At 47.9% G+C, this 27,956-nt stretch overlaps 1 protein-coding gene and 1 long non-coding RNA gene across 3 annotated transcripts; one reads left to right on the forward strand and one right to left on the reverse strand.

Annotated features, from left to right (window-relative positions):
* The first annotated feature begins 31 nt into the window (after positions 1-31).
* On the forward strand, positions 32-27,658 carry TTLL3 (tubulin tyrosine ligase like 3). Of its 2 annotated transcripts, none has more exons than XM_087431437.1 (13): positions 32-3,159; positions 3,300-3,391; positions 5,243-5,405; positions 5,525-5,622; positions 6,673-6,804; positions 7,783-7,897; positions 8,656-8,754; positions 9,945-10,140; positions 13,285-13,433; positions 16,254-16,497; positions 17,804-18,413; positions 25,908-26,166; positions 27,032-27,658. In XM_087431437.1, the coding sequence occupies exons 1-13, from the start codon at positions 2,577-2,579 to the stop codon at positions 27,274-27,276; spliced, it is 2,985 nt and encodes a 994-aa protein (XP_087287563.1). In that variant the 5' UTR covers positions 32-2,576; the 3' UTR covers positions 27,277-27,658. The 2 variants fall into 2 exon arrangements, with proteins under 2 accessions (XP_087287563.1, XP_087287564.1); XM_087431438.1 differs by having other exon boundaries at positions 17,804-18,239.
* On the reverse strand, positions 11,475-14,217 carry LOC147917132 (uncharacterized). Its single transcript, XR_015552299.1, has 2 exons — positions 14,058-14,217; positions 11,475-12,245 (listed from the first exon to the last, which is right to left on the reverse strand). It is a non-coding gene; the product is annotated as an uncharacterized LOC147917132 (long non-coding RNA).
* Positions 27,659-27,956: the final 298 nt, after the last annotated feature.

The following is a 27,956-nucleotide window of genomic DNA, read 5'->3' on the forward strand; positions in this document are numbered from 1 at the left end:
TTTTTCTTCCCCAAGATCATGTGGCTAGTGCTTGGGCCAGAGGCAGTCTCGTGGTTGGTCCCTGACATCCCTGCCAAGGGCCCCAACCCAGAGACCTCCATTGCAGTCTGGGCACCCCCCATTTCTGAAACTGCTCTCTTTGCCTGAACAGAGCTTTGGTCTTTTTCACATAATGAGCTCATTTGGACTGAAAGGTAACCTCAGAAAAATAATGATCTCATTTCATGGCTAAGGAAACAGGTTCCATGAGATGCAGCAGCTTGCCCCAAATCTGCCAGTGAGCAAGAAGGTAGACATCAAACCCAAGGCTTCTGCCTCTACTTGTGCTGAGACACTAATCACTAGCCACATGTGGCTATGTAAATTTAAATTATTACAATGAAATGAAGTTTAAAATTCAGTTCTTCAGTCCCATCAGCGACATTTCAAAGGACTCAGTAGGTACAAGTGACTAATGCATACCATGCCACATGGTACATATATAGAACATTTCCATCATAGAAAATTCTAGTGGACAGCACTAGACCTTCTTGGTGACACCTTGAAGTAAAAAAAAAAAACCACTTGTGTTTGAGTCCTGATTCGTGCTGATGAATTTGAACAAGTTATTTATATCTTGTGCCTCAGTTTCTTAATCTTAAGTAAACAATCCGACACAGTACCTGCCATACAGGTACTAAATTAACAGTAGCCCATCTTTCCACCAGCCCAGTATCCAAGCTGTTTGATAACTTCCATCGTGCTAGACACGGGGGATGACGTTACGCCTGTCTTGGAGAGACTTGAGAGGCTGGTAGAAAATTTAGCTGTGTAAAGAAACAGGTGCACTCAACTGTTTCATATTCACTAGTGGAAGTCTGTGGGAGCCCACAGGGGGTATATTTATGGAAGAGGGTGTCAGGAAAAGTTTCAGAAGGGTTGTCCTTTGAGCTGAGCTTTCAAAAGAGTTTCTTCCAGATGGCCAAAGGGGTCTCGAGGCAGAGGACAAGGTAATGGTGAGGGAGGAGGAGGTGGGGACGCCTTGGGCAGCTATCATCCCCTTTGCGACATTACCTCTGTGACCTCCCCCTCCTGCCTTGCAGAATTAGGTGTGCCCTCGTCTGGGGCACATGGCTGTGTTCTAGCTTTGCAGTGAGTGTTAAAGGTGCTCACGGTGAAGCTGGATGTCCACTAGAGTATGGCAGCTGCTCACTCAGTCTTCACAGGATGGCATCGCCTGGCTCAGCCTGCCAGAACTCTCATTTGTCACAGATCCATCCCCCAGGGTCCAGAGCCACTAAAACCTGATGAGAACAGACTGGATGGTTGCCAATCAGCCAGCCCTCTCCTGGAGGCATGCTTTTTGGGAAGCCCAGTCACCAGCCAAAGGGGGGTTTGGAAGGGGTGGTCACAGTGGTTGGGGTTGGTGGGATAGCTAGGTGGAGGACTTGCCTTCACTGTAAGGGCAGATCTACCAGTACGTAAAGCTGGCTTCTTGGACCACGGTTCTCTTTTCCCTGGACTCTGCTTCAGTGGTCACTGCTAGACTTTGCCTCTCAAACTGCTGTTTGGTATTTCCATGACCAATAGGCAACCTGTCTGAGTGATACCAAGGACTTATGTTTAATAGTGTTTATGTTTAAAAGTGGGGCTTCGGAGTCAGACTTGGGTTTCCATGCTGGCTTTGCTGTGTGATTTGAGGCAAATTATTTAACATCTCGGAGCCTTATTGATCTAACCTGCGGCTTTTGAGGATGATATTTTGCCACTATTTCTGAAAAGGTTACTTGCAGCCTTGTCTTGGGGACTGTGCATGACTGTTTTATTACATTTTTTCTGCAGTTGACTCTGATGTTTTTCTATTTCCAAGTTATTGCGGGGTTGGGTGGGGGGTTGCACACTCTGCACGTTATCACTGTTTCCCCTGTATACTGCCCTGGCTTTCAAGTCTATCCCCACGGACCTTACCCTAGTCCCATCTGCCAGGCCCTGCAGATCTGATCCGTCTCACCAGGCTCCAGCCACACTGGCTGCCTTTGAGTTCCCCAGAAAGGTTCTTAGCCTCCTCGGCGCTATTGCTGAGACTCTCCTATCCCTGGAATGCTATTTCTCCCCTTTTCCCTGGTCACCTCCTGAACTCCTTTGCATTCCATAGGCTTCCATTTAAATGTCACCTCTTCAGACAGGACATCCTTGACTGCCTTATCTCAAGTATGCCCCCTTCCTGGTTTCAGTTCATTGCTTCTTCATTGCTCTTATCATACCTACAGCTGTTGTATTTATTTGTTGCTTGCTTTTTGTTTCCCCTTCACTGGGCTTAAGTTCCATGAGGTCAGGGACCACCTGTAGCTTATTCTTCCCGTCCCCAGCGCCTAGCCTACTGCCTAGCACGTGGTCCTCTATAAATACTGTGAAATGACTGAAGCCTCAGGAAGTGCACAAGGAACCATGACGCCGATAGTAACTGGCAGCCCAGGACTCTGCGCTTCCACCTTCAGTGCCCCGGTCATAAAGGGTCTGGGGCAGGTGAGGGCCGGAGTTAGGCCCCCTGGAGGGAGACCCTGGACTCGCCACCCGCGGCCTGACTGTGGCGGGGAATGGTTTCCAAGGCGACAGCAAACAGGGGGCGGGGCTTCGGAACCCCGGCGCGGCGCTGCTCCGGAGCGCGAGGGAGCTGGGGGCCGCGCACCGGGGCTCCGCCGCCTGGTACCACCGGGAGGGCGGCCCGGGGTGCAGCTGGCCGCGGAAGCCGCAGCTGCCCCAACCACGCACCAATTCCCCCGCCCCATGGCCCTGGGCGCGCCGCTCCGGTCCCCGCCTCCGGAGACACTGCAGCAGGCCGGGAGCTCCTCCGCACGGCGCGACGGCTCTCCCGCAAGCGGCAAACGCCAGGCGCGCAGCCCCCATCTGTGCGCCGCCTGGGCCGCGCCTTCGAGTCGCTCGCTCCGCCCACCCCCGCCCAGGGCGCCGCGGAGCCCCGCCCCCTCGGGCGCCAGCACGAGGAGGATGTCCCGCCCAGGAACGTCGAGGAACCTCGAGGTCTGTTGAGGAACGTCGAGAACGTCGAGAAAGGTCGCGGTCCGTTGTGGTCCGTTGAGGAACGTCGAGGTCGGTCGAGGAACGTCGCGGTCTGCCCCCTGGCCCGAGGCAGCGGTGGCAGTGAGAACGAGAAGACTTGGGGTAGAGGGAATGGGGATGGGGAGAAGAGTGGTGAGGGTGGGCATCCGGATGAAGGGTGGAGAAAGAGAAGGAGCGTGGGTATCTGGGGTCGGAAGAGATGCTAGGCTGAGCCCCCATCCCCACTCCGCATCTTTCTGCAGATTCCATTGTTCTCTGGCGAGGATTCTCCAAGGAGTCTGAAAACATGAGCTGGCTCAGAAATGCCAAGATACGCGTGGAGCAAGCTGTCAAGGTCAGAGGGGGCTGGAGGGTCTAGAAAGGGCCCTGAGAGTGGCTCAGCCTGCCTCCCTGCACTTTCTCCCATCCTTAAAAAACAAAGAAACAAAAACCTTGATCCCACACACATCTTCAAATACCTCCCCATGTATCAATACCCCTTCACAGCCAAACTTCTTGGCAGAATTGTCTACTGTCCCTGGGATTCACTCCTCAGTTCCCACCACTCTAGTCCCTGCTGTTCCCCACTCCCATTGGGAACCACTATAATCAAGGTCACTAGTGACCTCCAAGGAGCCAAATCCAGCAGTCGTTTTCTGTCCTAATCTTGGTTGGGTACCCTGTGTCATTCCACACTGCCGCCCCACACACCCTTCCCTCTTGGCCCTCTGCACATTCCTAGTTTTCCTTTTTCCCTCCCTGGCTGCTGCTTTTCAGTTGTCTTTGAAGGCTCCTCCAGACTTGCATAGTTCCCTGGATCCCTCCCCACACCTGTCTCCTTGGCTGTGAGTCCAGTCAGTGTGCTCTGCCCCCTCCGTGCCCTTTCCGTCCCAGCCTGTCCTCTAACGCCACACTCTGAACCCCTATTTGATATCTCCACCCAGAGAACTTACAAGTATGTCTAACACATGTCCCAAACCATACTCTTTTTTTTTTTTTTAATTTTTTGTTTATTGCAGTAACATTGGTTTATAACATTGTAAAAATTTCAGGTGTACATCATTGTACTTCTATTTCTGCATAGATTACATCATGTTCACCACCAAAATACTAATTACAACCCATCACCACACACATGTACCGATTTATCCCTTTCACCCTCTTCCCTCCCCCCTTCCCCTCTGGTAACCACCAATCCAATCTCTGTCCCTATGTGTTTGCCAAACCATACTCTTGTTTTTCCTGCCCAAACCTGCCCTCCTCCTTAGTCTCTGGTCTTCCCCATCTCTGGGTTGCTCAAGCCAGAAGTTTGATCTTTCTGTTCACTCACCCACACATCTAATCCCATCAGCAAAACCAGTCTCTCTATTTCAGTTCTTTTCCCCATCTCCACTGTAACCAGCATCATTCTAGCTATTGTAATGTCTCTCCTGCACAATCCACAACAGTCTTCTAACCAGTCTCCCGGCTTCCATCCTGTCCCCTCCCATCTGTTCTCCATACGGCAGCAAGCCACACATATAAAGCCTCTAATCACGTCACTCCCTCCCTTTGCCTCTATTGCTTCACACAACTCTTAATATAAAATCCAAGTCTGTTCCAAGGCTTGAGGGCCTTTCACAGTCTAGCCACTACCTACCTCCTCAGGAGCTCTCTCCTCACTTTCCGCACTCCACTCTCCTTGGCTTCCTTCCAGTTCCTTCTGACCTGTCTCTGGCCTCCAGACCTTTGCACATGCTTTTCCCTCCGCCTGAACTGCCATTTGCCCAGCTCTGTACGTTCATGGCTCCTTCTCAACCTTCCCTGACAGTGTATGTATTTCTAGTTTCTCTGGGTCCTCATTAAGCATCCAGTTCTTGGAGCCAAGCAGCCTGGATTTAAATCCCCACTCTTTTCACTCAACCTCTCTGTGCCCCTGTTTCATAATCAGTTAAATAGAGATAATAAAATCTATTAAAAATACATATTATTGTTAGGAATGTATATAAGAGCCTAGCATGTAGTAGGTGCTCAATAATTATTAGATATTACCATTATAATTATTCCTATGCATATTTATTTCTCTGCTTGTTTCTACCGTGTCTCCCCTCCTGGAATATAAAAATTTCCTGAAGGCAGAGACTGTAACTGTGGTTCACCATTATATTCCCTATGTCTGGCACTTAGGCAATATTTACTGAACAAGGATTCTTCTCTCAACTTGCAGCAAAAGAAGATCTTCATGATCCAAGGCCACTACCCAGTGATCCGGAGCCTCTTGCACCAGAGGGGCTGGGTAGAGAAGATCCATCACTTGGGGACCCCCCTGCCACCATCGCGGAAGGATCTGGGTAGCTCAGTAGTGGGTAACAGTGACACCACCAAGGATGGTGAGCAGTCCCTCCCTTTCCATAAGCTGCCCTTCCTGAGTCCCTTTCCTATGGTTCCCGCTGTCCCAGGGTTAAGGCTTTGGCAGGGGCCTCACCAGGCCTGGGCTCTGCATCCACAGAGGACGAAGACGAAGACAGTGCGTTGCGGCTACCACAGCTGTTTGACTTTCGTGATTTACTGGAATTTGATGACCTAGATGGGACACATGCTCTGATGGTGAGGGCCCAGGGGGCTGGCAGGGGTCTGCGTAGTGGGAGGGAGAGCACTAGAGTCCAGCTGGGTGACCTCAGAAAAGTCCTTTCCTTCTCTGGGCCTCGGTTTCCCCATCTGTAGTAAAAACTGCTTCTCTAACCAGCCCACAATGTGGTGAGGGGCATAGTGGGGCTCACACGAGGCTGTCCTGGGATCAGAACTCTGCTAGGTCACATCAGAAGCCAGCACAATCTCCACGCCTGGTTATTCCCCCTTCCAAATAAAAACCCCATTGTTCATCTCCTTTCTCTGCCCTTGGCAAGTGAAGGCTGGAAAGAAGGGCCTAAAAAGTTCTGAAAGAGGCTGATGTGATGGTGTAGAGGATATGTGTGTGTTGAGGTAAGGACATGTGGCTTCCAATCTTGGCACCACCACTTACTAAGTCGAACTATACCAAATTGCCATTTTTATGTCAGGAAGGGTTGAATGTTGGCAGTTTTATATGGCTCAACCTTGTGAGCGCTTGGACAAGTCATTGACCCTCCCTGTGCCGCAGTTCCCTCCTCTGTGAAATGGGGATAACAGGAGCACCTACCTCATAGGGTTGCGGTGAGGATTAAACGAGCTGCCATGGAAAGCACTTAGAACAAGGCCTGGCTCGTGGTGTTCTTGCTTATTAATAATCCCACGTCCCAGAGTTGTAGGAAGGATGGAGAGAAGGAGCCCACGAGAGAGCCTTTGTCATGTGCTATATGCCCATCAGCTTGTAGTCACTGTCCTGTCACTGGGCAAGTCACTGATGGCCGTGGGCCAGAACAAGGTATGGTATTCAGTTGTGAGGCTTTGTCACTGCCCAGGGGCACCTGGCCAGAGGAGGCTGCAAGCCTGCCTACTCTCTGTTCACCAAGTGCGTGCCCTGGAGGAAGAGATGTCTTTCCTTAGCTCATACAGAGATGGCAGGGGGGCCAGAGGCCATCCTAGAAGCATCCTCTGCTCTGCTCAGCATGGAGGGGAGAAGCCGTCTCCGACCTTGTGCTGTCTGCACCAGCCTCTTGTCTCCTCCCCCCTCCCCAGTCCCGCATGGTTCAGGCCCAGATCCCCTACTTCATCTGGACCACTCGGCGGCGGGACGTGCTGGACTGTGATGTTCTCTCCGAGGATCAAATGATAAACCACTATGCTGGGACTGAGGCCTTTACTACAAAGGTGGGCTCCCCAGGGTACAGGCATGGCAGCTTTCAAACCCCCCAGGCTTGGGTGGGCAACCCCGCTCCCTCCTCTGCTTGTCAGTAAGAGAGAGTTCTCAGGAGAGGGGGAGGTATATAATTCAGTGGGGTTTGGAGGCAGGCAGGCAGGCCTGGGTTCAAATCCAGCCCCTGCAGCATGTCTGGCACTTTAGACATAATGACTGAAATAGACTCCAGGGTCCAGACAGGCTCTGGAGCCAGAACAAACACCGAGTCCAATCACTGTGAGCAAGAAGGCCCTTACCCTCCTAAGCAGAAGATATCTGGCTCATGAACCCATTCTGTCTACCTGAGTTTATTAATAAGTGACTTCACCTCTCTCAGCCTCAGTTTCCTCTTTAAATAAGAATACCAGTAAGACCTATCTTCTAGGGTTGTGGCAAGAATGAAGGCTTCTTTTATCTTTTCTTTTTTTTTTGAGGAAGATCAGCCCTGAGCTAACATCCATGCCAATCCTCCTCTTTTTGCTGAGGAAGACTGGCCCTGGGCTAACATCCGTGCCCATCTTCCTCTACTTCATATGGGACGCTGCCACAGCACAGCCTGACGAGTGGTGCATTGGTGCGCGCCTGGGATCCAAACCCAGGTCGCCAGCGGCAGAGTGCGCGCACTTAGCCGCTACACCACGGGGCCGGCCCCAAGAATGAAGGCTTTCTAATTGGGATCTGCTAGTATATTATTGGTGTGGGGTGGGAAGGATTCCTAGAGGAGGCAGGTATTTAAGAATGTGAAAGGTTGGAGAGGAGGGATGTGGGGCATTCTCAGTAGAGGGAACCTCATGGATAAGAGCAAGTCAGGCGTAGCAAGTGGGGCAGAGGCTCTGAGAACGTCCAAGCAGGGTCTCCCTGAGCTGTCTGCATGTGTGCCGAGCGTGGGGAGTCCCTTGGAGGCTCTCTGGGCGAGTCCCACCCTGCCCACTCAGTGGCTCACTCTGTAGGTGGGTCTATGTCTCAATCTCCGGAATTTGCCCTCGTTTGCTGAGGCTGATGCCGATTCCTTCTTCCCGCGCTGCTACTGCCTGGAGGCTAAGGATGACAAAAAGGCCTTCATAGGTAAGGAGATGCCCAGCCCCATGCCTGGACCCCTCAGGCTGAAGGATGAGGGCTAAAGCCCTGGCTCATGTTGGAGAGCAAAGGGCCTCTCTCCTCATGTTCTCATCTACCTTAGCAGATTTCCTTCTCCATCCTCAATCCTTATCATTCCCTAAGTGCCCCCCTTAATGAGCTTCCTAGCTTGGTCAACCCAGACCTCCAGAAGAGCTCAGGTGGCTTAGCTTACATTCTAGAGCAGGTTCTAAAAGTTGGTCGATGAGTTAAGTTTGGAATCCAGAATAGGTTCCAGGCCTGTGTCCAATTCCACTGGCTTGATTGGGTTCCAAACGTAGAAAAGGCTCTAGACTTTGGGCTTCTAAGGCAAAATATTTTCCAACTCCGGAACGTGTTCTAAATTCAGGTCAGAATTTGGTTCCAGATTAGATGCTAGATTTCAATTAGTCTCCAAATCTGAAATAGGTTTCGGGCCAAGGTCTGGTTGTCAGGCTAAGATAAGTATCAAAAGTGGATCAGGAAGAGAAGAGAGAAATCAGACAGCAGGTCCAAGCATCATTCTGAAGGCAGAATATGAGCCAAGTCAGGTTAGATTCTGGGTCTGGCTCTACAACTGAAATAGGGGCCAGGTTCTAACCCAGGTTCTAGTGTCAGAAGTTAGTCCGGTTCTGGATGCAAATGGGGCAGGTCCATGATGAGGTTCCACAACCAGAACAGGCCTAGAGCCTAGGGACTGAGCAGGGTATCCTCTGTCCCGGGAACAGAGGACTTCTGGCTGACAGCTGCCCGCAACGTTCTCAAGCTGGTGGTCAAGTCCGAATGCAAGTCGTACTCTATCCAGGCAGAAGAGGAAGAGGCCCTAGGTAAGTACTTTGGTTACCTCTACTACACCACTCATTTATCCCCCATCCATCTACCCGTCTCTTTATCCACACATCTATGTATTATCCACATCCATCTGCCCATCTACCACCCCTTCCCACCAACCTATCCTTACATCTACCCACCCATCTGTCCATTCATCTGTCTACTCATCCATCTACCTACCTACTCACCCACCCTCCCACCAGTCTACATTCGCCTACCCATCCGTCCATCCATTCATCCATCTCCCCACCTATCCCCCAACTGTCAATCTACTCATTCACCTACCTTCTCTCAGCTCCACACCCGGATCCATCTGTCCACTCCTCCACCTTCCTACCTGTCCTTCCATAGACCCATCTGCCCACCTGCATTTCCATCCTCCCATCCACCAGTTCTCTATCCTCCAGTCCATCTACTCCTCCATTCTTCTGTTGCAATCACCCACCCACCTGTCTTCCTGTCCATTTGTTAATCAATCCACTGCCTCATTCAGCTCTCTCATGGGCCTGGCGTGTGGCTGAGCACTCTGTAGGGAGGACAGACTAAGAAGGCATGGTGTGTGCTTGCCCGTGGGGAGCACAGGTCTCTGAGGAGGAGAAAGCAGGGAAATGAAACCGTGTAGTTTCACGTGGTCTGAGGACTCCTTGTGCCTTGTGGAGGGGGACACAGACAATCTCTTACCGCATGTTGGCCCAACCCATTGCTTACCTTTTTTCTCTCTGGACTTAGCTCCTACCTCAAAGCCCCCATCCTGTAATCCAGGGGCCCATCAGCCAGGAATTCAGGGAAGGTAAGGTAAGGGGCAGCTCTACTGGGAGGAGGAAAATCCCTGCCTCTTCCAGAGGGAGACCTCCCCATTACTGTCTCCTGGTTGTGTCGGGTGCAAAGAAGACTGTTGTGTGACAGAATCAGGAGCACAAGGGCCTCAGGTGTGTCAGAGATCCCAGGAGAAGAGAGGCTGCAGCTGTGTGCTGAGGCCATAGGTGCTGGGAGGCTTTGGGGACATTTAGGGTGGAGCCTCAAGTGAGTGACAGGTCCCAGGCAGTAGGGATGCAGTTGTGTACTGGGCCTCAGGTGTATTTGGGGCGAGGCTTCAGGTAAGTGACAGACCTTGGGGCAGTGAGGTGTATGTCACGTTATCTGCTTTGCATGTGGGATAGTGACAGGCTCCCCCCTGTTTCTACAGAAGACAAGAAGCCCAAGAAACAGGCCAGAAAGCTGGTGTTGGTGTCCTCGCAGTTTGTGGATGAGGCTCTGTGCGCCTGTGAGGAGCACCTTAGCAAGCTGGCCCATGTGGACATCGACAAGAGCCTGGAGGCCCCGTTGTACCTCAGCCCTGAGGGCTGGTCCTTCTTCCTCCAGCACTACTACCAAGTGGTCCAGTGAGTACCTCTGCAGCCTGGGCCGTGGGGCATGGGCAGGTGCCCTTATTCTCAGGGGACTTCCGTGTTCTGAGCTGATGCTTAGGAACAGACCTTCTCTGTCTAGCGTAGCCCACACCTCCTCCCCAAGCCTCCCCTTTTGTTTGCCCCACTACTTTCCTGCTCCGGAACCCTCAAAGGCTCCCACTGCCTTCATGATGGGGTCCAAACCACTCTTCCTGGATCCTAGCGTAGCATAGTCATTAAGATCACGGCCTGTGTTGTCAGACAGACCTGAGTTGAAGTCCTGGCTTTGCGACTTCCAAGCTCTGTGACTTTGGGAACATCACTAATCTTTTTTTTTTTTAAAGATTTTATTTATTTTATTTTTTCCCCCCAAAGCCCCAGTAGATAGTTGTATGTCATAGCTGCACATCCTTCTAGTTGCTGTATGTGGGACTCGGCCTCAGGATGGACGGAGAAGTGGTGCCTCGATGCGCACCCGGGATCCGAACCCGGGCCACCAGCATTGCAGCGCGCGCACTTAACCACCAAGCCACAGGGCCGGCCCATCACTAATCTTTTTGAGTGTTACTTTTCTGAGATGCCAAATAGATTTCAAAATAACATCTGCCTCAAAGGTGGGGTTATGTCCTCGGCACAGACTCATAGTTTTCACTCACAAAGTAAGACTCTCTTAAGCCATTTAGATTGTATCGTGGAGGCCAGTGTTTCCCAAAGTGTGTTACACAGGGTTCCAGTTCCACAGAATGTAAATACATTATATGAAAAAAAGGCTTTTGTGGTCAATCACGTTTGGAAAACATTGGGTTAAACAAAGTTAATTAAAACAGGTTTCCTTGATAAAGACTTTTCAGAACCCATTGGTGGTCTAAACCTCCGAGATAGTGTGCAGTATAGCCTGTACTTATGGGACCCCAGCCCCTCCAAGCATCCTGAGGGGTCATGTTTGCAGAACCCACTTTGGGAAAAGATTCTTGAGCAGAGGAAGGGAGTTTCAAGAGGAGACTGGAGCTGTTGTAGGGAGATTCCACTCAGTAGACATGTGCAGGAGAGACTGGAGGGAGGAAGGACCTGAGGGCAGGTGAAGGCTCAGCATCTACTGAGCCCTTCCTGTGTGCCAAGCATTGTGCCAGGCTCCAGAAATGAAACAGTCCTGCCCTCAAGCGGCACACAGCTCCAGTGGGGAAGCTAGCAGCGAGCCAAGTGGGGGTGCTAAGGACCTCAGGTGGGGTGGGTTATAGAAGGGAACGGACAGATTTAATGGTTTGATAGAGGAGACTGAAGAACTAATAAATGAACTTTGAATAAATGACATACTGAACAAACCCAGGTCATAGATAAATAATTCATTTGTATCTTTTTTAAATGCCATAAAATGAAAACTGGGTAACCCTATACTTTCCCCTTAACTACCAGAAAAGATAAAGCCACCCTTCTTAAACTAAGAATTATCCAGACTGAGTTAGAACATTAGGTGTAAAGAACAGAGGTTTTTTTGTTTTTTTTTTAATTTCTGGGTGTGGCGCAAGTTCTAGAGGGCTGTAGGAACCTCTCAAAAGTTGGGATTACATAAAATACTACATTGTATAACAGATATATATAGTGTTGAGTTGTTCAGTACAAATAGTTAACATTAATTAATTCATTCAATATTTACTCCTATGTTTCCCAGCTTTCTAAACCAAATCCATGACTCACCAGCCAGGCTTTTATCAAGGTTGACTTTCCAGAAAAACACTGGTTGTTTTCTTTTTGCTACATGTAAAATCATATTTTCACATTTGGTATACTTTTTCAAGTTGCAAATGCCCCTACAACCCCCATGTGACACTTTCAGGGCTAAATCACAGATTTACTCAACAGTTTCTTTATGCCATGGCCTATGGCAAAGTTTCCAGCAAACCTTCTGGAAATAGAAGGGTCAGGGCTTAGGTGTGAATGAGAGGCCTTGCCCAACCCCGTCCATCCGGCGGTCCCTGTTCCTGGCACTGGCCCAGTGGGGGCTGCAGCTGCTGCCTTACAAGAGAGAGAAGTTCCCCACGGCTGGAGGCATTCAGGAGGCTGAGATGTTAAAGGGAAGTTAGCATCCAGTGGCTTCCTTCCTGTTTAGTCAGAAGAAAAGGAATGGGGGAGTTGGGATGAGTTAGCCATCTGGGGCATTTTGTGATGTGGTTTCATCAAGACATTTTGTGTCCTGTAGGGAAGAGCGTCCCTCTTTGTCCATGAACCCCTGTCTCTACAGCCTGGTTGCAAGCTCATGCTCAAGTGCTTGCTTATCTAACCATTCATTCATGTAACAGACTTTTAGGGAGCAGCTAATAAGTGCCGGGTATACTGCTTGGGGATGGGAGTACAGCAGAGAATAAAACTACAAAAAATGTTCCTGCTCTTATAGAGCTTCCATTCCAGTCAAGGGAGACAGACAAGAACCAAATAAGCAGGGGTGGCAGGTGGTAAGCGATAGGAAGAGACATCAAGTGAGGAAATGTGTGAATCCTATGTGCTCCGAAGGAACTAGACTAGGCAGGGACCCACCCACCCACCAGTGTTAGGTCCAGAGTAGGAGAATGAACCCCAAAAAGCACCTCTGGGTGGAGGCATCAGGCGGAAAGGAGTTTGCATGCTGGCTCAGCCAGTTCAACATGTAGCCTTGGGCGAGCCCCTTCTCTCTCCAAGCTTCAATTTACACTTCTCTAAAATGGGACCAGTAACGCCTCCCCAGCAGGGCCATAGAGGGGCTTGGTGATAATACATATAAAGCCCTTGGCACAGTGTCTGGCACATAGTGGTGCTTCATCATGAGATGCTGGTGTGATTAAATTCTGCCAAAGGCAGTTTTAATGTACTAGAAAGGGAGGTGGCAGAAGGTGGAGTATTGGAGTGGGAGGAGGATGCAGTAGGTGGAATTTCCCCATCTTCTCCCATTCCAGCAGTCTGGGACGGCGCCCTGGGCAGGTTAGAATTTCGGGGGCAGCTTGAGGGTGGGGATGGAGGTTTGGGAGACAACGTACCTGGATCTCTGGGGTGAGGGTGCAACCAAGGCTAGTTGGACCATGGCCAGGGGGCTTGTGTCTCCCCTTGCCTTGTCCACCAGGCTGCCCCCAGGTCCAGCCTTGCCCAAGTCCCATCATCTCCCCACAGCGAGGGGGCAGAACTCAGGCACCTCAACACTCAGGTCCAGCGCTGTGAGGACATCCTGCGGCAGCTGCGGGACACGGTGCCCCAGATGGGCATGGAAGGAGATCACAACATCTGGATCGTGAAGCCAGGAGCCAAGTCCCGTGGACGAGGTGGGGATTAGCCCCTGCTTCCTACACCAGCACCCTATGGCCTGCCTCCCCCTCTAGAGGCCAGGGGCTTAATAGTGCAGGCTCTACTGGAGCCAAACTGCCTGGGTTCGAATCCCGGCTCTGCTACTAATACGCTGTGTGACCTTGAGTAAGTTATATCACCTCAGTTCCCTCACCTATGAGAGATGACGCTACCTCCTGTGAGTTGAGGATTAAATGAAGTAGCGCATCTAAAGCTCAGCACAGTGCCTGGCACAGAGTGATGACCCCATAAACGCTGGCTGCTGTGGTGATGACGCCAGCTCCTCCTCTCCTGCCCTCAGAGTCGGTTAGCGCTTTAGGTCGGTCTGGTGATGCTCATGTGCAGTTCTGCCTCCTACTGTCCATAATACTTTTTAACCCCTCTTCTGTGCCTCATTTTCATCATTGGTAGAATAAAGCCAACAATACCTGCCAGAGAGGATTAAATGAGTATAATATATGTGAAGTGCTTAGCTCCTGTGTTTTCACATGGTAACTGCTATATAAGTGCTATTATTGTTAGCTATTATTCTGGATGCTCAGCCCAGCATAAATGGAATTTGAACAGGAGAGCCAGCAAGCTGGCTGGTGCATTAGCCTCACCTTTAAAAACTGCTTCAAGGACTCCGGGATGTAGAAAACAGACTTTTGGTGGATCCTCCCGATGCTGCCCTTGGGCGAATTTTTTCATGTCTGGGTGAGGCTGCTTTCACAGTGTTGGCAGCTGCAGACACTGTGGGACACTCCTCTTGGGGATGCCACTTCACAACCAGCATCGTGGTCTTATCTCTTTCTACCTAGGAAATAGTTATGTTGGTTTTTTCCAGGTATGAAAATGTGTCTTTATTAAAAAAAAAAGGATCAGACAATACAGAAAAGTAGAGAGAAGAAAGCACAAGCCACCCTTGATTTCACTGAGATGACTTCTGTTCACCTTTCGGTGTGTTTGTTTCTACACTTCCTTCTACACATCTGGAGAGAGTGTGTGTGTATGTGCATGTTTTATTTTAAACAAGAACATCCTATTCCGTAGCCTCCTTTTTTCATTTACTGTATCTTTCCATATCAGTTTGTATGACTCATTTCTTTTTTGCACCTTTTTTCTTAAATAGATCTTGGAGATCACAGCATTTCAGTACATCTAGATCTGCCTTATTGTTTTTTCTTCTGTTTCTAGCTTGTGTTATGGATACTTTCAAACATACACAAAAGCAGAGAGGATAATACAATGAATCCCCGTATACCTAGCTCCAAATTTCAACATTTTCTCTCCATTTTTAGAAAACCTTAATTGAAATGTTTATACAGTATAGTTCATTGAAAAGAGTACACATTGTGAGTATACAGCTCAGTGAATTGTCACAAAGTGAACACACTCGTGGAAACAGCACCCAGATCATGAAATGAAACAGTACTTGCACTCTAGAGAGCCCCCTCCAATGCTCCTCTCAGTCTCTGCCTCCCCACAGTGGTAATCCCTATTCTGGTTTACAGTACCATAGATTAGCATTGCCTGTTTTTGAATTTTATATGAAAGTACAGTATGTACACTCTTCACTCTGTTTTACAGCTGCATAGTCTAATCTCGTTTAGATGTACTGTCATGGATTTACCTAAACCTTTTCTGATGGCTGTGTAGATGGCCGCTAGGTTTTTCCTATTTATTTGTTGATTGGTTGATTGATTGCTATTATAAGCAACACTATGATGAACATCCTGTGCAGATATCTTTGTGGCCTTTCCATTTGTTTCCTTAGGATAAATTCATAAAAATGAAATTGCTGGGTCAAAGGGCATGAGCAGTGTTAATCTTTGGTTACACAAGGCATCGTGTTCTTGGGAATCTTGGTGATCACTCTGGCCGTTTGAGAAAGGATCTGGCTTGGGAACCAGGCACAAGTTATTCTGTGCCATTGGCAGACAATCAGGCTGCTTTGGGGGCCAGACAATGAAGGAATGAGATTGATTTGTGAGTGTGTGTTTGGTTTGCAATGATTCTGATATGTGTCTGCATTAAATGATGCCTTATAAGCATAAGACTTCACTCATAAAACATAAAATTAAAGTACCATTTTCTGCCTAGGAGAATGGCAAAAATAAATAATCAACAGTGTTGGTATAATGTGGGCAAACACAACCTCCTACGCTCTTGCTGGGAGTGCATATTGGTGGAACGTCTTTGGTAATGTAAAATGAAAAAATGCACATACCTTTGGATCCAGCAAATGTACGGCTAGAAATTTATTCTACAGGTAACTAATAATAATGATATGAGTTAACATTTACTGAATGCTCACATGTGCCAAGCACTATTCTAAATCCTTAACATGTTTAAATGTATAGAACCCCAGAACTGAGGCATGTGTAGACTCTCCCATAACCTGAGGATAGTCATTGGACCTGGAAGCAGCACTTGGCTGCCACTGAGGAAGGATACAGATTTTTTATTGTATACCCTTTGGTACTGCCTACTTTTTGTTTCTCTTGTTTTGTATTCTGTTAATTATTGGGAAAAAAACTAATCAAAGTCAGATATGCACATAGTTTTTTAAAAAGCCCAATGCTATTTGAAATTTTATCTGTGCATATATTCCTTTTCAATCAACAAAGCTGGTTAATTTAAAAAAATTTTAAATCCTTAGCTGATTCTTATCTTTCCTAAAGGGAATAGGGTGGGAGACAGCCTTTCCCACTTGGCCCAGTCAGTTCTGTGGAGCTTGTGATGAGCTATCCATGGTCCCCTGGCCCTTCCGCCAGCCCACGCCTGACCTGATCCCTGACCACCTGTTTCCCCCTTAGGAATCATGTGCATGGACCACCTGGAGGAGATACTGAAGCTGGTGGATGGCGACCCCAGCATGATGAAGGACAACAAATGGGTGGTGCAGAAGTATATTGAGCGGCCCCTGCTCATCTTTGGCACCAAGTTTGACCTGAGACAGTGGTTCCTGGTAACCGGCTGGAACCCACTTACTGTGTGGTTCTACCGTGACAGCTACATCCGCTTCTCCACGCGACCCTTCTCCCTGAAGAACCTGGACAAGTGAGCCCCATCGCTTCCCCCCATGAACTCTTAGTCTAGTTGGGGAGCTGGCAAGGAACAGGAGGTTCCAGTGCAACACTGGGCTCCAAGCACAGACTCTGCAGGCAGGCAGGCCCTCCATGCATCCAACCATCCTTCCAGCCAACAGATACTTCCCGAGTGTGTACCCTGTGCCGTTCGCTGGTCTAGGCACTTGGGCTACAGCAGTGAAGAAAACAAGAGTCCAGTTCTCAAGAGTTCACATTCCAGCAGGGGGAAACAGACAAGCAATGAACATAATAAGTAAAATTATCTAATAGGTTAAAAGGTGATATGTGTTATTAAAAAAAAAAAGAATGTATGGGGCTGGCCCGGTGGCGTAGTGGTTAAGTTTGCACGCTCTGCTTTGGCGGCCCGGGGTTCGCAGGTTCGGATCCTGGGCGTGGACCTATGCACTGCTTGTCAAGCCATGCTGTGGCAGGCATCCCCCATATAAAGTAGAGGAAGATGGGCACGGATGTTAGCATAGGGCCAATCTTCCTCAGCAAAACGAGGAGGATTGGCAATGGATGTTAGCTCAGGGCAAATCTTCCTCACAAGACAAAAGAAAAAAAAGAATGTAGAGCAGGGTAGGGAGGTCAGGAGAAATGCAAGAGGACAGAGGCAAGTTGCAGTATTACCTTGGGTGAGAGGAAGCCTTGTTGAGCCTTGGGCTCAAATTCCATCTCTGCAGCTTCCTAGCTGTGTGACTTTAGTCAAGTGAAAACCTATTGAAGCTTCAGCGTCCACATCTGAAGAATGGAGGCAGTCATACAAAACTCATAATTATAGCTGTCAGTTGTTGAGCACTTCTTGTATATTATCCCAGTCATTCGTGAAAACCCAATGACTTGGGTCCTGTTATTCCCCCATTACAGATGTGGAAGGAGCACTTGGGTTAAATGACCTGCCCAAGATCTCACAGCTAGTCAGTGGTGAAGCCAGGACTTGAGCACATGTCTTGATGACCACAGGGCCCGTGCTCTTACCCACCTTTTTATCTTCCAGGCACCGGGAGGGTTAATTGAGACTATGCACAAAGCGTTTAATACTGTGGCCCCCATAGTCAGTGCCCTCAGAGAGGTCCTGAGAGATAAGACTGCCTCTGGCCCTAGAAGAATGAAATGGTGCCCAAGACTTTGTCCTCCTTGTCCTGGCCAACAGGGCCCCGTCTCAAGTTGAACAGTAAGGGTGGCCCAGGGCTGGTTCCAGGGTTTGCCTGCCCTCCCCAGGTTAGAGTGGGAGGGGTACAGGGAACCAGACCTCAGCTTTCTGTTCTCTCTCCTAGTTCGGTGCACCTGTGCAACAACTCCATTCAGAAGCACCTAAAGAATTCATGCTGTCGGCACCCGCTGCTGCCCTCAGACAACATGTGGTCAAGCCGGGAGTTCCAGGCCCACCTTCAGGAGATGGGGACCCTGAATGCTTGGTCCACTGTCATGGTGCCGGGCATGAAGGCCGCAGTGATCCACGCCCTGCAGACCGCCCAGGACACTGTGCAGGGTCGGAAGGCCAACTTTGAGCTTTATGGCGCTGACTTTGTGTTTGGTGAGGACTTCCAGCCCTGGTTGATCGAGATCAACTCCAGCCCCACCATGGAGCCCTCCACGCCTGTCACCGCCCAGCTCTGTGCCAGCGTGCAAGCCGACACCCTGCGCGTGGTCATTGACTGGCGACTGAACCACAACTGTGACACTGGAGCCTTTGAGCTCATCTACAAGCAGGTGAGGTGGCCAGGCCCAGGCAGGCCTCCAGCGAATTTGCCCCCTCTTCCAGGCGGTCCCGTAGTGAGGCACAGGGCACAGCAGTCAGACAGACCCAGTCCAAGTTCTGGTCCTGCCACAATGACTCAGTCCAGCCACTTCACCTCCTGGAGCCTCCGTTTCCTCATCTGCAAGGTAGAGATGCTATTACTATCTTTCTTCTGGGTTTGGGAGGAGGAAGTGAGTTCATACATGTGGATAATATGTCCAGAGAGGCATATAGCATAGTGTTAAAAGCTTAGGCTCTGGAACCTCCCTGAGTTCAAAACCCTGCTCAATAACTATGAGCTGTTTGACTTTCAACAACTTCCTAACCTCTGGGGGGGGTCTCAGTTTCCTCATCTGTAAAAAAGGAATGAAAACAGTACCTACCTTAAAAGGTATGAGAATTAAATGAGTTGCTACAGGTAAGGCACTTTAGAACAGGGCCTGGCGCAGTAAACGCTACACATTGCTACTGCTGCTGTGACTTAATAAGGTTGTTAGGCGTCTCATGATAAACAGCATCACTGTAAAATGCCTGAACACATAGTAAGAGTCAATTACTCTTACTCAGTAATAGCAGTGGAAGCTGCTATTATTATCATCATTGTTTTACTCATCTTGTAATTATTTTACTCGCCTTGTTCCAAAAAGATATTTGAGTCTACTTATCAGAATAGAGTAAGATTTTTACAAGTCAGTCAGAAAACCGATTTCAAGGATGTCTGAGCTCTAAAAGTAATTTCTTGTGGCAGTTAAATTAAATATCCGAATCTTTTGGATTAGGATTCAGCTTCCATCAAAGTTTGGCCGCAGGGAGAGGATGTGCTGATGGCACGACCTGGGTGTCCTGGTCTTTGTCACAGTTGCTGATCATATCTTAATATATTGGCATTTTGCTTTCCAAAACTGTAAAGGAGCAAATGTAAGGGCAGGAAAATAAGACAAAGCCAAGGGAAAAGGGAACACTGTAGCCCCGTGGTTCCCAAATGCTGGTTCACAGGCCAGAACTGCCTGGAACACTTTCCGAAGGTACCAGTGGCAGGAAGCCTCACCCCCAGAGCTTGATCAGAATTGTCTGGCTTAGGGACTATGCTTCTGCATTTTTCAAATGTCCTAGTTCTCCCCAAAATCTTTAAAGCTGACTTTTCTTGTTTTATTTATTTATTTATTTATTTATTTATTTATTTATTTATGTGGTGAAGAAGATTGGCCCTGAGCTAAGCTCTGTCAATCTTCCTCTATTTGCTGAGGAAGATTAGCCGTGAGCTAACATATGTGCCCATCTTCCTCAGTTTTATATACAGGATGCCTCCACGGCATGGCTAGATGCTGGTCCATATGTCTGCGCCCAGGATCCGAACCTGCAAACCCTGGGCCGCCAAAGCAGAGTGTGCGAACTTAAACACTACACTACCGGGTGGCCCCCTTGTTTTTGTTTTTTAAACCAACATGTGATCAAGATTCACACTTTGCATTGGTTGTTTTATCTTGTTATTTTTTATTTTCATTTTTCTTTCTCCCCAAAACCCCAGTATATAATTGTATGTCATAGTTGCACGTCCTTCTAGTTGCTGTATGTGGGACGCCGCCTCAGCATGGCCAGAGAAGCCGTGCGTTGGTGTGCGCCCGGGATCTGAACCCGGGCCACCAGCAGTGGAGCGTGAGCATTTAACTGCTAAGCCATGGGGCCGGCCCCCTATTTTATCTTTTTAATCTCTTTTTTAATTGACACTTCCACTCAAAAAGGAGAGGCAGGGTGGAAAGTGCACAGGAATCACTGGTCCATAACACCTCTGAAATCCCGCCTGGAATATATTTCTAGTTTTGCTATTAGGACCCATTGTTACTTCCTAGGAGTTCTCCACGGCTCTTGCTTCCATCCATTGGGACGTTAGTTCAGCCCTGAATCATCCTTTCTTTGCCAGGAATATTCTCAATAGTTCTTAGTCTGTTACCTGCTCATAGAAGTTTGGAGGTACAAAAGCCTCTCTCATTCCATATTGCCTCTGTCCCTTTCAGTCCAAGTTGATATTCTTAAAAACCTTGAGGGTTTCTTATATATCAATTTATAATCCATTCTATTACACAAAAGCATGTCCACAAATCTTAGAGATAAGCTCTTCTCTCCTCTGTGCGGCTACTGTAGGACAACAACACTCAAAGTTATAGAAGCCCCACTGTTAACAGAGAGGGCCTACAACCCTCTCTGTTGACTCAAAATGTATTTAAGACTTACACATAAGACCTGTAGGTATGTCTTTGAGATGCTTAAAAGATCTGTAGCTGCTTTAAAGTGTCTATCAGGCATGACTTAGATCTCACTGAGGTTTTGGGGTTTTCTTAATTGAGATATAATTGACATGTAACATTACATTAGTTTCAAGTGTACAACATGATGATTTGATATTTGTATATATTGCAAAATGATCGCCACAGTATGTCTGGTTAACATCCATCACCACACATAGTTACCAATTTTTTTTTCTTGCAGTGAGAACTTTTAAGATGTACTCTCAGCAACTTTCAAATGTACGGTATTATTAACTATAGTCACCATGCTGTACATTACATCCCCATGACTTATTTATTTTATAATGGGAAGTTTGTACCTTTTGACCATCTTCACCCATTTCACCCACCCCCACCCACCACCTCTGGCAACCACCAATCTGTTCTCTGTATCTAGGAGACAGGTTTTTTTTAGATTCCACCTGTAATCAAGATCATATGGTATTTGTCTTTCTCTGTCTGACTTACTTCACTTAGCATACTGTCCTGAAGGTCCAACCATGTTGTCACAAATGGCAAGATTTCCTACTTTTTCTTTTTTTTTTTTTAAATTATATTATTTATTTATTTTGTGTGTGTGTGAGGAGATCAGCCCTGTGCTAACATCTGCCAATCCTCCTCTTTTTTTGCTGAGGAAGACTGACCCTGGGCTAACATCCGTGCCCATCTTCCTCCACTTTATATGGGACGCTGCCACAGCACGGCTTGCCAAGCAGTGCGTCAGTGCGCGCCCGGGATCCGAACCGGCGAACCCCGGGCCACCGCAGTAGAGCGCACGCACTTAACCGCTTGCGCCACCGGGCCTGCCCTCCTACTTTTTCGTGCTTGAATAATACTCCATCTATACCACATCTGCTTTATCTGTTCATCCATCAGTGGATACTTAGGTTGCTTCCATGTCTTGGCTATTGTAAATAATGTTGCGATGAACATGGGGTACAGATATCTTTTCAAGTTAGTGTTTTTGTTTTCTTCAGATAAATACTCAGAAGTGGAATTGCTGAATCATGTGGTAGTTCTATTTTTAATTTTTTGAGGAACCTCCATATTGTTGTCCATAGTGGCTGGACCAATTTACATTCCCATCAACAGTGCACAAGGGTTCCCTTTTCTCCACATCCTCACCAACACTTGTTATTTCTTGTCTTTTGATAATAGCTCTGAGGTGATATCTCATTGTGGTTTTGATTGCATTTCCCTGATGATTAGTGATGTTGAGCACCGTTTCATGTATCTATTGCCCATCTGTATGTCTTCTTTGGAAAAGTATTCAGGTCCTCTGCTCATTTTTTAATCGGATTGTTTGTTTTTTTGCTATTGAGTTGCATGAGTTCTTTATATATTTTGGATGTTAACCCCTTATCAGATAAAGGATTTGCTAATATTTTCTCCCATTCAGTAGGTTGCCTTTTTATTTTGTTGATGGTTTCCTTTGCTGTGCAGAAGCTTTTTAGATTGATGTAGTCCCACTTGTTTATTTTTGCTTTTGTTGCCTTTTTGTTGTCAAATCCAAAAAGTCATTGCCAAGACCAATGTCAAGGAGCTTACTGCCTGTGTTTTCCTCTAGGAATTTTATGGTTTCAGGTCTTACATTCAAGTATTTAATCCATTTTGAGTTGATTTTTGTGTATGGTGTAAGATAGGAGACCAGTTTCATTCTTCTGCATGTGGCTGTCCAGTTTTCCCAACACCATTTATTGAAGAGACTGTCCTTTCCCCGTTGTATATTCTTGGCTCCCTTGTCATAAATTAATTGATTATATATGCATGGGTTCATTTCTCGTCTCTCTATTCTGTTCCACTGATCTACGTGTCTGTTTTTATGCCAGTACCATACTGTTTTGATGACTATGGCTTTGTGATATAGTTTGAAATCAGGAAGTGTGATGCCTCCAGCTTTGGTCTTCTTTCTCAAGATTGCTTTAGCTATTCAGGGTCTTTTGTGGTTCCATACAAATTTTAGGATTGTTTTTTCTATTTTGGTGAAAAAATGCCATTGTAATTTGGATAGAGATTGCATTGAATCTGTAGATTGCTTTGGGTAGTCTGGGCATTTTAATAATATTAATTCTCCCAATCCCTGAGCACGGAATATCTTTCCATTTATTTGTGTCTGTAAATTCTTTCATCAGTGTCTTATAGTTTTCGGTGTATAAGTCTTTCACCTCCTCAGTTAAACTTATTCCTAGGTATTTTATTCTTTTTGATGCTCTTTAGTCTAGAACAGCCTCACTGCTTTTTTTTCATAGTTTGGATCTTTTGAAGGATCTGGTTGTTTTGTGGCACTGACCCACATTCTGGATTTATCTGATTGTTTCCTTGTGGTGGTGTTCAACTTGTTCTTCTGTTATCTGAATGTCCTGTAAACTAGAAGTTGGGTCAAACAGCTTGATGAGATTCAGGTTAAACATTTTTGGCAAGAACACTTGAGAGGTGGTGCTGGGTACCTCGTATGGCATCACAAGGCAAGGCACACATTGTCAGAGTGTCTCACGATTAGCGATGCTGACTCTGACCATGGGGTTAAGGTGGCGGCTACCAGGTCTCTCCTTTGTAAGCTGCATCCTCCCCTTTGCAATGATCAGTTACTTTGTGAGGTGATACTTTGGCTGTGTGCAAATGACAGATTTTTCTGTCATCCTTTTCACCTACTTGTTTTGATATCTAGTTTTGATTTTTGCCTATTATATTAGAGGTGCAACATGGTAAATTTTTTTTTTAATTTCTTCTTTATTGTGAAATTTTTTTTTTTTCTGCGAGGAGATTAGCCCTGTGCTAACATCTGCCAATCCTCCTCTTTTTTTGCTGAGGAAGACTGGCCCTGGGCTAACATCCATGCCCATCTTCCTCCACTTTATATGGGACGCCGCCTCAGCATGGCTTGCCAAGCAGTGCGTCGGTGCGCGCCCGGGATCCGAACCGGCGAACCCCAGGCCGCCGCAGCAGAGCGCGTGCACTTAACCGCTTGTGCCACTGGGCCGGCCCCTATTGTGAAATTTTTATTGTACATTATTGTTTGTCAGTCACCATATAAATGCATCCCTTCACCCCTTGTGCCCATCCTCTACCCCCCTTGCCCCGGTAACCACCAGACAGTTGTCTCTGTCCCTGTGTTGGTTTATCTTCCACTTATGAGTGAAATCATGTGGTGTTTGCCTTTCTTTATAGCTTATTTTGCTTAACATAATACCCTCCAGGTCCATCCAGGTTGTTGCAAATGGTACGATTTTGTCTTTTTTATGGCTGAGTAGTGTTCCATTGTATATATATACCACATCTTTATCCATTCATCAGTCGAGGGACACTTGGGTTGCTTCCATGTCTTGGCTATAGTGAATAATGCTGCGATGAACATAGGGGTGCGTAAGCCTCTTTGGATTGTTGATTTCACGTTCGTTGGGTAGATACCCAGTAGTGGGATAGCTGGGTCATAGGGTATTTCTATTTTTAATTTTTTGAGGAATCTCCATACTGTTTTCCATAGAGGCTGCACCAGTTTGCATTCCCACCAGCAGTGGATTAGGGTTCCCATTTCTCCACAGCCTCTCCAGCATTTGCTGTTTTTTGTCTTGGTGATTCTAGCCATTCTAATGGGTGTAGGGTGATATCTTAGTGTGGTTTTGATTTGCATTTCCCTGATGACTAGTGATGCTGAACATCTTTTCATGTGCCTATTGGCCATCTGTATATCTTCTTTGGAGAAGTGTCTCTTCATTTCCTCTGCCCATTTTTGGATTGGGTTTTTTTTTGTTGTTCAGTTGTGTGAGTTCTTTGTATATTATGGAGATTAGTCCCCTGTTGGATATATGGTTTGCAAATATTTTTTCCCAGCTGGTGGGCTGCCTGTTCATTTTGATCCTGGTTTCATTTGCCTTGTAGAAGCTCTTTAATCTGTCGAAGTCTCACTTGTTTATTTTTTCTTCAGTTTCCCTTGTCCGAGTAGACATAGAATTTGAAAAGATCCCTTTATGACCAGTGACGAATAGTGTCCTGCCTATATTTTCTTCCAGGAGTTTTATAGTTTCAGGTCTCACCTTCAGGTCTTTGATCCATTTTGAGTTAATTTTTGTGTATGGTGAAAGAAGATGGTCCACTTTCATTCTTTGGCAAGTGGCTGTCCAGTTTTCCCAGCACCATTTATTGAAGAGACTTTCCTTTCTTCATTGTATGTTCTTAGCTCCTTTGTCGAAGATTAGCTGCCTGTAGATGTGAGGTTTTCTTTCTGGGCTTTCAATTCTGTTCCATTGATCTGTGTGTCTGTTTTTGTACCAGTACCATGCTGTTTTGATTACTATTGCTTTGTAGTATGTTTTGAAGTCAGGGATTGTGATGCCTCCAGCTTTGTTCTTTTTCCTCAGGATTGCCTTAGCTATACGGGACCTTTTGTTGCCCCATAGGCATTTTAGTATTTTTTGTTCTATTTCCATGAAGATGTCCTTGGGATTCTGATTGGGATGCATTGAACCTGTAGATTGCTTTAAGTAGTATGGACACTTTAACTATGTTTATTCTTCCAGTCACTGTGCATCAACATGATAAATTGTTAATTCTGTCATTCCTTCTACATTTGTTAGCTCAGGTTCTTCTGTAAAGATGAGCTTTCCCTCATCACCAGGGCTTTCTGGGAGCTCTGATACCTGTATTTTTAACAAGCTGCGAGTAACTCTGATGTTTAGATAGATTCTAAACGGGATCCTTTGATGACACGGAAAACACCTCAGAGTAGCTCCGCATTAAGAGGAGAGTTCTCAGCCCGAGCCGGGGGCTGTCCTGGAGCCCAGCTACAGGAAGCACAGCTTGGCTTCAGAGGAACTGGAAATTGTGCAGGAGCTCCTTCCTTTCTTGGACTTTTTCTCTGCCTCCCTCTGCATGTTTGCTACTTCATTCTTTCACACAATGCCTTCTTAAAGTCTCTTAGTTTCTGCCTGTCCATAACTTGAGTTCACACAAGGCTGTAGGCGGGCTCTGAGCTTCTTATCTGTCTGGGTGTCATAACTCAAATTGTCTCTTCAGAGAATCTGGATCAACTCAGGAAGCTATGCATTGGCAGTGGCCTGGGGAGTAGAGCCACACACATTCCAGCTGGGGCTGGGGCAGCATGGGAGAGCTAGGGGGTGGAGGAGTGTGGGGGCGTGCCTAAGACTCCCCCACTCCTCTGGGTTACTAACCCCGTGGGCTCTGTGACTCTCCTGGTCTGATTCAGGCCTCCAGCACCAGACGCCTGAGAGGACAGAGGCAGGCTTCCCGTTGATCAGCCCCAGAAATTCATTCCGTCCATCTCTGCCCTGAGTCCTTCTGGGCCTAGGATTCCAGCACCACTGTCTGAACAGGCCTGTCTCCTCTTCTTTCCCACAGCCCGCTGTGGAGGTGCCCCGGTATGTGGGTACCCAGCTCCTAGTAAAGGGCGAGGCCATCAGGAAGCCCCTGGCAATGTGTCACCGGCGGATACGGGTCCGCCCAGCTCCTCACCTGCTGACCCAGCAAGACTCTGGGGAAGGCAAGGACTTGGGGACCCTTACCCACAGGTCAGCTCCTAGGGAGGTTGCTGAGGCCAGGAGCTTCGGGCACATGGAGAAGCCAGACTCCACTGCCACCACCTCGGCCCCCAGAAGGGGTAAGAAAGGCAAAGAGAAAAGTGTCATAGCCCTGGTCTGCCCCAATCTCCAGCAGTGGGACGCCCCACCCCGGCAGCACCAGGATGGGCTGCATTTTCACCATGACCTTTGCTAGTGGGGACAGGCAGCCCCACCCCTTGAACAGATTGCCCCGAGTCTGAAGAACCCCCAGGCCCTGGGTAACAGCATTCCCCCAAAACACCCCACGGGCCCAAGACAACTTCTTCCTGCTCTCCAAGCCCCTCCTAACCACCTGGATTTGCCCCTCACCCACAGCCCCGCCAAAGAACCACCAGTAGCAAGTAAAGGCCACCAGTTAGAAAGTATTTTTTAAAAATACATGAAACAAGTACTGTCCCCTCCAAAGGAGTCACCTTGAGAGGCAGTTGTACTTGTTTCAAAGATGCCAAGACTCAATCCCTGGCCCATCTCTCTCCAGAGCCCAAGCCTTTCCTGCCACGGTATTCTGACCTTGCCTGCACGCAAAGTCACCTGGGGGGGGGAAGGAATACTGTACAGCACTTAACACTTTACACTGCGTTGCCACCTGAGCAGCTCCTTTAGTCCTCACAGCCTAGCGAGGCAGGTGCCATTATCCCCATTTTCCACCCGAGGAATCAGGAAGTTTAAGGAAGCTGCCTGAGGTTGCACAGCTCAGAAGGGGCTGAGCTGGGATGCAGACCCAGGTCTGTTGGACTCCAAACCCTGTGTTCTTCCCACAGCCTCTGGAGGAGGAACGGGGAGGGCTCCATCTGCCCTCACATGCCCCAGCCCTTACCTCCCCCACCTCCCTGCCCTCCACACACACCGGAGGGGCAACCGGCCTGCCCTGGGCCCTCCTCACAGCCTCTCTTGCTCCCACAGCCCCTTGCCACTTCCCCAGCCTCCACACCCAGGCCTGGCTGCCATCCCCCAATGTGCTCCGCGCCCAGCGCCAGGACCTCAGACTGCAGTACAGCAAGCCAGTCGGCACTAGGACCCTGTTGACCACGAGCAAGGCCTCCATAACACTCCCTACCACCAAGGGTAGGATTTCCTTACCACCGGACCCTGAGCTCAAGCTGGCATCCAACATCCTGAAACCAAGAAAGGTGGGGCTCAAACTGTGACTCGCACCCTGGCAGGCCATGCTGAATCCTGGCATCAGGGCTGGAGGGCACAGGCAGAGGGCAGCTCCCAGGCTGGCTGGAGCCCCAAGGGAAGGGCTCGTTTCCCTCGGAACCCCCTTCCTGGACAGATTCCTGATCATCTCTTCTTCTTCTCCCCTCCTTTCACACCAATCCTGTCGCTCCATAGCACCTTCGTGGTCCCCATCCGGCAGGTGCCTTGTGGCCGCTACACTTGGAAGGTGGGAGTACTCCTAGCACCCAGAGGAAGAGCAAACAAGAAGTTTTTAAACAAAAATATGTTCTGGAATAAATTTTTTTTAAAGGATTGTGTGATTCTATTTACTTGACATTGTAGAAAAGGCAAACTATATAGGAGGACAGAAAGTGGTTGCCAGGGGCTTGGGGGGCTGGTGGGGATTGACTGGAAGGGGCATAAGGGAGCTTTTTGGAATGCTGGACATGGTGGTTACATAAATATATGAATTTGCCAAAACTTAATTGAACTATATACCTTAAAAGGGTAAGTTTTATTGTATGCCAATTATACCTCAAGGAACTTATTTTTTTTAATTCAAAGATTTAAATAACGAGTTTTTTAAAAGATGTGCACAAACACAGACAGGCCTGGCAAGAAACTTGGCAAGAATGCAAGTAGTTTTATCTTGTTTTGGGCTCGGAAG

Source organism: Ceratotherium simum, chromosome 5 (assembly GCF_057802395.1).
Source record: "Ceratotherium simum simum isolate JZ-2026a chromosome 5, ASM5780239v1, whole genome shotgun sequence".
In the NCBI taxonomy this organism is placed as follows: domain Eukaryota; kingdom Metazoa; phylum Chordata; class Mammalia; order Perissodactyla; family Rhinocerotidae; genus Ceratotherium; species Ceratotherium simum.

Bases quoted from the DNA above. Each gene is read 5' to 3' on its own strand.
- TTLL3 (XM_087431437.1), top strand. From the start codon at position 2,577: ATGGTTTCCAAGGCGACAGCAAACAGGGGGCGGGGCTTCGGAACCCCG. The intron at 3,160-3,299 runs GTAGAGGGAATG...ATCTTTCTGCAG, and splicing joins TGAGAACGAGAAGACTTGGG to ATTCCATTGTTCTCTGGCGA. The intron at 5,406-5,524 runs GTGAGCAGTCCC...CTGCATCCACAG, and splicing joins CAGTGACACCACCAAGGATG to AGGACGAAGACGAAGACAGT.